At 47.1% G+C, this 9602-nt stretch overlaps 1 protein-coding gene across 2 annotated transcripts; it reads right to left on the bottom strand.

Annotated features, from left to right (window-relative positions):
• Positions 1–959: 959 nt before the first annotated feature.
• On the bottom strand, positions 960–8760 carry Avpi1 (arginine vasopressin induced 1). 2 transcript variants are annotated; one of them, XM_071611021.1, is made up of 3 exons: positions 8597–8760; positions 2136–2432; positions 960–1568 (listed from the first exon to the last, which is right to left on the bottom strand). In XM_071611021.1, exons 2-3 carry the CDS (start codon positions 2420–2422, stop codon positions 1406–1408), a joined length of 450 nt encoding a protein of 149 aa, XP_071467122.1. In that variant the 5' UTR covers positions 2423–2432; positions 8597–8760; the 3' UTR covers positions 960–1405. The 2 variants fall into 2 exon arrangements, with proteins under 2 accessions (XP_071467122.1, XP_027786236.1); XM_027930435.2 differs by having other exon boundaries at positions 960–1565; positions 8597–8758.
• Between the last annotated feature and the right edge of the window lie 842 nt (positions 8761–9602).

The raw sequence follows: 9602 nt of genomic DNA, 5'->3' as shown, positions 1-9602 counted from the left end.
CAAAGAAACCTATGTTTCCATGGAGTTGCAGAGACATGGCTGCTGGGGCTCTTTTCCCCTAGTAGAGCTTCCTTACAGGTCTTTCACTTCCACAGTTCCAGTGCTTGGAAAACCAAAAGTATTTTCATGACTCATTTCAAAACCTTACTTGAGTCTATATTGATATGATGCTATTATTATTCATATGTATCTCTTAGTGTGAATATTTGTTGCAGAAATGTTATTCCCTTTTATGAGATTTTATGGTCCTTACTAGGGACCATATTTTCCCTATTTCCGAAAAAACAAAAACATTTTGTATGTCAAAATCATCTAGCTCCAGGGCTTTGGAATAAGAAGTGGATTATGCTTAAGTGAGAATGGCTTTTCTTCTTGGCCACCAGAGGGCAAGCCTGCCCTGTGTACATACCATTGCCCTATTCAGCCCTGACTCGGAGTGATGGATGATCTAGCTTGTGGGATAGGGAAGGGGAGGAAGAAACTAATGAATACATAGTATGCTTCTTCTGAAATGGAACCAGAATAGTAGGGAAAACCCTCACAAGTTTTCCAAGCCATTGGGAACAAAGGATAATGCTAACACTTATGAATGATTGGTCTAGCCATTATGGCACCTTGGGATGGTGGGCCCATAAGGGTGAAAAAGCCATCTAAAGAGCTGGTCTCACTGCTTTGGCTGAAGATTGGATCATGGGCCCAGTGCCCATTGTATTAGGCTGATCATAGCAGCCTTCCTGTTCTTCCCTATGGATCAGGACTGCCTGCCAAAACCGTCTTGTCCCTCTCGGGTCCCATGGCCTTGGAAGAACAAGGCTGTGTCATAGGAGCTCCAGGGAATGGGGTAAGAAGGCAGTAGAGGCCAACCCTGATGCCTCCTTCCTGGGGAACTTCTGTCCCTCCCCCTCTGGCTCCAGAGTCTCCATTTCAGGATTCTCCCCTTCTATAACAGACTCACACAGTTCTTGATGCAAGTGTTTTTATTTGCCACTTAAACCATGGTTTCCTCATGCTGGCCTGACAGCACCAGGGATGTAGGACAGGCTGCTGGACTATGGGTGACAGTAGTAGCCAGCAGATTAGGGCAGACATGGTGAGGTGCTACATCTGAGTGCCTGTTTGATTTCCAGGAGAATATCATGCAGGCCAGGTTATAGTGTTAGATCAAGAAGGGCTGAGGCAGGAACAGTCTGTGTCTTCTCACTGTGGTAAGAATGGGTATCACATGGTGTAGAGCCCAGGGGAAACCTCCAGTCCTGTTCTGAGTTGAGCAGGCCAGTGCCAGTGGCCTCTTCCTTTCATTTATCTGTGCAGGGCTGCCTACCTCAGGTCTTCCATCTTCACCTCCCAGGCCTTTGGTAAAGTTCCCATGATTCCTGGGGAAGGTCTTGCCATTCCCAGCCTGGGATCAGTGTCTGATCTGGTGAAGGTAGCCTGTGGGGCTTGGTTTCCTCCAGTTCCGGCGGATCCTGGCACTTGTCCTCCTGGAGTTCCAATGCTGCTCACTGGAGGCTGTCTCAGGGGCACTGCTCTGTGCATTGGCCAGTGGAGAGCAGGGCTCTGGGATTCTGCTGGGAGCAAAGGTATGATAAGCCAAGGAGGACAAGATGGGGGCTTCAGGAGATGTTCGTCACAATGGACTACAAAACACTGTTTAGAGCAAAATGAGACCGGAGTTCTTGTGACCTAGGCAATGAGGTGGATGACTAGAGAAATTGGGGAGATGCTATCTCAAGGTGAAGTTTCTACAACTTGTAACCCATGATGTCCTGCAGTATATCCCCAGAACATTCTCTACTCCCACAGCTAAGGTCTTAACCAGTCTTACTTTTGAATGTTACCTATTTTACTATAGGTAAAAAGAATTATGAACTGTAATAATACTCCCTCCCACCTGGCCAAGAATCAAGGCAAAGCAAGGAGGTGTTGATTGGACCCAGGCACCTTCAGGAGTTGACAGCAGTAACAGAAGTGGTTAGTGCCTGTCAGGTGGTGGCACTGTGTAGACATTAAAACCACTTAACAGGACTCATGGTAAAGTGAAGCCAAGCAACTGGTTCTAGGTCATGCAGCCAGAACATAGTGAGGCTGGCATCATTAGCACCCTTTCCCTCAGCCCTCCAGTCCCAAGTACCCACCTGAGCCGGCTGCAGTGGTGCAATGAGTGAGCCAGGGGTTTCTGCCTTGGGGGTCTCTTCCTGCGCAGCCTCCTTAGGGCCTCCACCACTCGGTGGTCCCCTGCACACTCCCAGATGATTTGGGCCCGCTCCTCGGCCAGCTGGTCCCCACTGCGCTGAAACAGGCCCTGGATCTGCAGCAGGTCAGCATCCTGGAAGATGTTGGCTGAGGCCTGTTTACGACCCCGGGCCTCAATGGGGGCTTGCCAAGGGAGCGGCTCACTCACCACAGAGGCTGGGGTGCCCATTGTGGGCACTCTGAGGATGGAAATCATAGAAACATCAGTGCTGAAGAGGCTGTTTCCAAGCTGGGGGCCTGATTAATGCCAGGGCTTCCAGTATTTCTGCTCTCCAGGATTCAAACAAGTAAGTCTTGCTGTAAAAATCACGCTTAATTTCCCAGGGCACCTTGGAGAAATGGTATTAAGGCTGACAGCCAAACTTATTTAAGTGCTATATGACAAATACGATTATCATCTCATTTACTAGTGAGATAAGAATTACTTTTCATCCCCTTTAATGAAGTGTGTCTCAGGTTAGATGACTTGCTGTCAAGGCCATGGGTAAGCACAGAGCCAGGAGCACTTGAAGAGTACTCTCAATCCAGGGAAACACCAGGATGCCCAGTACCAGCTCAAATTTGTTGAGCACTTACCATTGTAACAGGCTGTGCTATAGAAGCTTTATTCCTATAACATTAATTAAGTATAATAAACACAGCAGCCCTCATTTCATCGAGGGTGAAATCTGAGGAACAGAGAAGTTATGGCACCCGTGGTTGTGCAACTGGAACTAGATTTAGACATCTCTGATATGAAGGCCCAGGTTATCACTCAGAGATAAAGAGGATGTGGAGCCTACCCTGACTGGAAACACACTTTACTACTTGCAGGCTGGCCCTCCAAGTTTCAGCTGCTAGTACCAGTACTAACTTCGTAGGGATGATACAGAGACACAGCATTTAGAACAGTGCTCAGCGTTCTACCATAGGTTGACTATTCTTTATTTGAAATGCTTGAGATTTTGAGTTTTTCAAATTTTGAAATAATTACAGCTAAATAATGAAGTATCTTAGGAACAGAACCCAAGTCTAAACACACAATTCATTTGTTTCATGTCTTACACATAAAGACTGAAGGTAATTTTATACAATATTTTAAATAATTTTGTGCATGAAATGGTTTCATGGTATGAAAGTTTTTACTGTGGTATCATGTCAACACTCAAAATCTTTTGGATTTGGGGGCATTCAGACTTTCACATTGGGGTGTTCAACCTGGATTCTGCTTTTCAAATTTTACAAATTGAAAATAAACATTCCACATCCTATTTTCAAGACCTGGGGCATGAACCAAGTCCATATAATTTAACAAAAAGTATGTAACAGACCAATCAGATCTAACCATAGTACAAAGCACTCAGGGTGGGGGAAGATGGGAACAGAAGAGAAGGCTGGAAAGGTCAGAATATACTGTTAAGGACAGAGATTGACTTAAAGAGTTCAACACAAGTCAGGCTTTGTGTCAATGTCTCCCATCCAGGAAATGAAAATATCTTCCTAGATTCTGGATATTTGACTTTGAATAATAATGAGGACATAAGAAGCTCCCCACCTTATCCTGTCTCCAGTACAGCCTGGAAAGGCTATGGGATTGGAAAACAGCTTGGAGACAGGAAAGACCAAGAACTTTGGCATGACATAGGACTGGGTTTGAATCCCAGCCCTGCCACCTTCCTAGGTCTGTGACCTTAGGCAAGTTATTCAGTCTCTGAGCCTGTCCCTTAAATGTAAATACCCACTTCTCAGGATTGTAATAAGAATTAAATGAATCTAGTAATCAATAAGAGCTAAATAAGTGGAAATTTCCTCTTTTTTGGCCTCCCTAATCTTTGTACCTGGGAGAGAGTTGTGATATGGATCCTCCATTTCCTCTAAGCCATGTGCCCAGAGCCATGGGCTAAGGACAGGTCTAGGTTCCCCTCCCAGCCCAGACTTAACAGGGTAGGGAAGACCAAGTCCTGGTCTTCCCCAGGGCCTGAGTGGCCCTCCTTCACAGCTGCCCACAGAAGAGGCTGTCAACCAGCAGCCAGCCGCAAAGGAGGAAAGTAAAGTAAAAATATATTCAAGTAAAGTTATTTACATACTCAATGTAAAAGAGGCACACAGTACAGAATCAAATAAAAGCAATTCTAGTTTCCTACCCTCGACCCACTTGCAGAAGCAACCCTCATCCTAACCAGCCTTTTGTTCTCTTTTTCTGGAGAGTTTGAGTCATCTCTCCACCCCATTCAAACTCCCAGAATCATTACACCCTCCCTCCCCTGGCCTTCCCTCCACCTCACCTCAATAACCACCCTCATGACTCCAGTCATTTCCACACTCGCCCAGTCCCAGTTTCTGTCTTAAGAACCCCACTCTCTTTTTGAAAAGATTTAATAACTAAAATAAACCCACAAAAAGACATCCAGATAAATTAATTTCATAGAAATTATGTTTTTCCTAGAAAATGGAAACTGTAAAATCCTTAGGCACTATTATGGAAATTCAGTTAATATGTGTGAGAATTAAGTCCCCAGAGCTGATGGTATTGAACACACTATGACAAGAAGACTAGAGTGACCAAGGAATACTTTCAGGTGATAGGAAAGCTAACAATGGGGTGTATGTTCTGTATCAAGCAATGTGTACGTATCATTTAATCATCAACACAATCCTAGGAATTAGGCTAGACACTTATTTTCATCCCACTGCGCAGAGGAGCAAAAGGAAACAGAATTGTGAAGCAGTGGTTGAGCCAAGGCCTGAAGCTGTTCTGTGACTGCAACTCCTGATGTTAACCACAGCTGCCATATAGCCAAGCAGCTCAGAGCAATTTCTCCATGTTTCCATGAGAAGCACTTCACCATTCCTATAGAATTCACAAAGGGGAAGCCCTGCCAATAGGAAGGGAAGAACAATGAATTATCCCACAGGGTGGAGTCATAAAATTCAGCCTGTTTACTGGATGAATCCCCCAAGTGCCCCCAACCTTCAACCACAGCAGATGGCACTTTAAAGGAAATCCCCTGCTTCCACCAATGAAATGTAGAACTGCAACCCAGATCAGCACACAAAGCACTGGCTCAGGAGTAAGAAGCCTGGGCTTCAGCCCTGGGTCTGTCTCACACCAGCTGAGGGACCTCAGGGGAATCAAGTCAGCTCTGAGGGCCTGCCCTGGTATTGAGAGTCAATGCTCCATGACAAGGCTAGGTCTATATGGAAGCAGGATGACCCTGCTTGTCTGCCAGGGCCTAGGAGCAGAGGGTGTGGACAGGTCTGGCTAGTTAGGTGCTAGGAAATCCCCAACTAGTAGCTCCCCCTCTCCCTCCTCAATCTCCTCTGGAGGCCAGATATTGTCTTTGCTACAGCGGATTATGGGGTCAAGGTCTGGTGGAAGTCAGAACACACTGCTCTAGAGCACCCTAATGACCAAGCCTAGGATGAACTACTAGGCTGGTCTGGGTGGTAGAAGAGGTGATGTCCTTCCTCTGACTCAGTCACACCCCCACCCCCACGCCCACCCTGGGAAAGAAGGCAACAGGATCAAGCAGCTGCAGCTGTTTGGGGGAGGAAATGGCTGGAGCCTGACTTCCCAGATGGTTCCAACCAGGGGACTCCACAATTCTGTCAGGGCTGCAAGGCCTTGATTGGATGGCCTCCAGCCAGCTGAGTTACAAACCTACCAAGGAGAAACCATCTGGAGCCCGGTGTGGTGGCACATGTCTGTGATCCCAGCGGCTCCAGAGGCTGAGACAGGAGGATCGAGTTCAAAGCCAGCCTCAGCAATGACAAGAAGCTAAGCAACTCAGTGAGACCCTATCTCTAAATAAAACTCAAAATAGGGCTGGGAATGTGGCTCAGTGGTCGGGTGCCCCTGAGTTCAATCCCTAGTACCAAAACAAAACAAAACAAAAAAGAAAGAAAGAAGAAACCATCTGGGAGAGTCAGAGCCTCTATCTTCAATACTCTCCATGAAACTTGGGAAGGGCTTGGCACCTCCAGATTTTGAAGCACCCTACTTTTGGCTCTGCCTCCCACCCAGGGATTCATACAGCAGAATGAGACTGAGAATAAAAATAGGGGTATTCCAGGTAGGACTAGATGGTAAACTTTGGGAAAACCGATGAAGTAGTGAATCAGAACACTTATATTATCAGAAGAATGTTTCCTATCTCATTCACTGTGTTCAATAGTTACTTTCCCCCCAATTTCCTGGACAAGACCTTAATCTAGGAAGGTCAGTGAATACTTGAACAATGGTACTTTTTTAAAACTGGAAAATGAAACCATAGGGCTATTAAAAGACTACAAATAGATCTCTCATTTCAGAACAGACGTAAGATAATTGTGGGGGTCTGTGCACAAATGAGTAAAGACTAATTGCAAAACACTTCAATTTGACACAAACTGGGTTAAAAATGAACCCCCAAAGTAAGTATCAAAATGTTGAAAATCACAAAGTACTACTTGTTCTGAATCAGGCAATAAGAACTATAGAGCTCTAACAAAAATATATTTCACAAGTGACTCACCCAGCAATGAATTTGCAATATATAAATATGGTGCACAATTGAGCATTATTTGTTAACATATGAAGTTAGTTCCAACAGTTTTCCAGGTGAATATTTCTCTGGAGTCTCGGGGAGCTCACATGACCAAGAGAGGCAGAGCACACTTGGGTAAACTGGGCAACTCCTGGTTCCTACTCAGTTTGTCTCTTTTGAATAACAACCCTGGTGATAGCAATAATCTCTGTAATCAGAGGCCAAAGGCCTCTTAGAAAAATAACTGGAGGCTCTGGCCCAATGCCAGAATCAACACTTATGGCCCTTGCCTAGTACCCTGCACAGGCATGCCACTGGACAGCAGCCAAAATCTGCTCTGGGAAGCTGAGTCAAATGGCTGTGTGGGGGCTGGGGATGTGGCTCAAGTGGTAGCGTGCTCGCCTGGCATGCATGCGGCCCGGGTTCAATCCTCAGCACCACATACAAACAAAGATGTTGTGTCCGCTGATAACTAAAAAATAAATATTAAAAAAAAATTCTCTCTCTCTCTATATTTTTTAAAAAAGAATATTCTTTCTTTCTTTAAAAAAAAAACAAAACAAAAAAACAAATGGCTGTGTGGGCTCCAGACCCCACTGGGTCTCCAAATCTATTCCCCAGGAGATAGATGAAGAAACTGGCTCTTTCCTCAGACCAATTCTCAGACATGACCTGGAAATAAACTACTAGGTCTAGGAATAACTTTAAGAGTTCAGGAACTCTGAATTCTTGCTGCGCCATGGATAACTGGATAACCTTGTATAAATCTCACTTTTCTCCTGCTTCAGTTTGCTCATCATCAAAATGGTGAGAAATAGAATCCTTAATGGGAAAAGGGAGATGAAGTATTTGAGAGCTTTCATTCTAGTACCTGCCATACAACAGGCATTCCATTCTGCATGTTGGTTGAATGAATGATGTAAGGGGAAGATTACAAACTGACCGCATTATAGAATCATGGTTATCTTCATCATCACCAACAACAAACTCCTAGAGAGGCCTCCACTCTTAGGAGAAGAGGATGAAGGGAGACAAATTCTTCTGTGTATTTTTAAGTCATACTTTTTGATTAAATTCATAGAGGCAGTTTCGTTTCAAGTGTAGAACAGAGCACTTTCAGAGGGACTTTCTAACCCTCACCTGAGGTTGCATTATCACTGTCCTCCACTGTGGAGACATTATTGTCAAACCCATCTTGCAGGTGAGAAAATCGAGCTCATAAAGATTAAGTAACTTGCCCAAATTCACAGAGCTGGTTGGGATATGAACCCAGGTGGTCTGACCCACACTCTCAACCGTTGTTATTCTTGTTACTGCCAGACGGCCGAGAAGGTCTTCAGGGAAAGAAGGACCCAGAAAATTCTGAAATCTCTCAGAGCCTACTGTCTGCTTCTGAGGATTTTGCAAATCGCGGCAATCCAAAATCAGGACTACCAAGTAAAGCTCTACCGCCCCATGGGGAGTTCGAGCGGTTACTCAGTACGCTGAAGGGCAGCTCCGACGGATCTCAAATCGAGGTGGGGCAAACTAAGCTGCACCCACCCCAACCATTCCACGGCCTTTCGAAAGAGCGGGTGCAGCTCTAGATTTCCTGCCGAGGAAGTGCTTGCAAGGACCAGGCGACGTTCACAGGCAGGACAGAACCTGGGAGAGAGTATTCTGGCTGAGATCACTCAGCGATATCCCCAGCATGGGTCGGTCCTCGAGGCTAAAGAGTGACTACTCGGCAAAACGACAGGGCCCTAAGTGCGTTTGGGGTGCGTGTCCCAGCGGTTCCCAGTCTCCGTCCACCCGCCAGTTCCCACCGCGGAGCCAAGTCGTACCGCCAACCTACGTACCTGGTTGCCTGAAGCGGGCCGCACGCAGCCAGGAGCTGGCCCGGGCCACCTCGGTCACAGTCAGGTTCCCCAGAGAAAGCGCTCCAGAGCCCCGGAACAGCCAATCCACGGCCCCAGCCTTGCTGTGAGCTCCGGGGCTAGCCTTCCAAAATCGAACGCGGAGACTCCACTGGCCAATCAACTGTGGCAGGGTGCAAGGGGCGTGGCCGGCTCTGCCCCCTTTCCTTCTTGGGTCTTGAGAATCGAGTGCGGAGATTCCTTGAGTCCAATCAGCGGCCGAGCAGCAGCGAGGGGGTGTGTCCGCGCGGGCCCTCGGCTCCTCCCCGGCCGCCCGCGCGCCTTGCCTGGAGGCGCCCCCTTCATTGACGTCAGTCCCCTGGGCCAGCGCGGTTTTGCTGGCGCGAGAGCCGGGCGGGGCCGCATTCCTGCCCCCGGGTGAGGCAGCGGCTGGCCCAGCAGGGTACACGTGACGGATGCCCCTTTTCTTAGGCCGAGGCCAATGCGCGCGGCGCCCAGTTCCTGGATGCGTGTAGCCCCTGCAGAACCTTTATACTCGGCAGCTCCTAAAACCTCCCGCCTCCCAGCCCACCTTCTGGCTCCAGCTTTGAGGTAGAGGAGGTGCAGTCCCTGCAGCAGTCAGAATGGTCTTCAAAGCAAGAACGTCAAGTGGGGCTTGAATGTTGGGTCAACCCTGAGACTTTGGGCCAGTTACCCAATCGAGACAGTACTTAAAAGTTTGTATTCGTTCGACTTCGTTCATTAGCGACAGATCCTGTCAGGGTTCCCTGACAGGAAGTAACAACTATATAGCCTTGGGGTGTTTACAGCCTAGTAGGGGAGGCAAATACCTAAAGCATTTAACTGTGATTACGATTGTGATAAACGTTTATGCTGTGAGGGGCATAACAGAGGTACCTAAGTTTCCTCTGGGAAGTCCTGGAAGGCAGAACATGTAACTTTCAAGGGAGATAGGAAGGAGTTGAAATTGTTAGAATGACAAGGAATG

The sequence above is a fragment of the Marmota flaviventris genome, chromosome 4 (assembly GCF_047511675.1).
Source record: "Marmota flaviventris isolate mMarFla1 chromosome 4, mMarFla1.hap1, whole genome shotgun sequence".
NCBI classification, from domain to species: Eukaryota; Metazoa; Chordata; class Mammalia; order Rodentia; family Sciuridae; genus Marmota; species Marmota flaviventris.
This window is presented reverse-complemented; position numbering and strand designations above follow the sequence as displayed.

What these genes read in the sequence shown, in the direction of transcription:
- Avpi1 (XM_071611021.1), bottom strand. Translation starts at nt 2,422, where the DNA reads ATGGGCACCCCAGCCTCTGTGGTGAGTGAGCCGCTCCCTTGGCAAGCC. An exon ending in CACCACTGCAGCCGGCTCAG is followed by an intron (nt 1,569 to 2,135) that starts GTGGGTACTTGG and finishes CTTTGCTCCCAG; the next exon opens with CAGAATCCCAGAGCCCTGCT.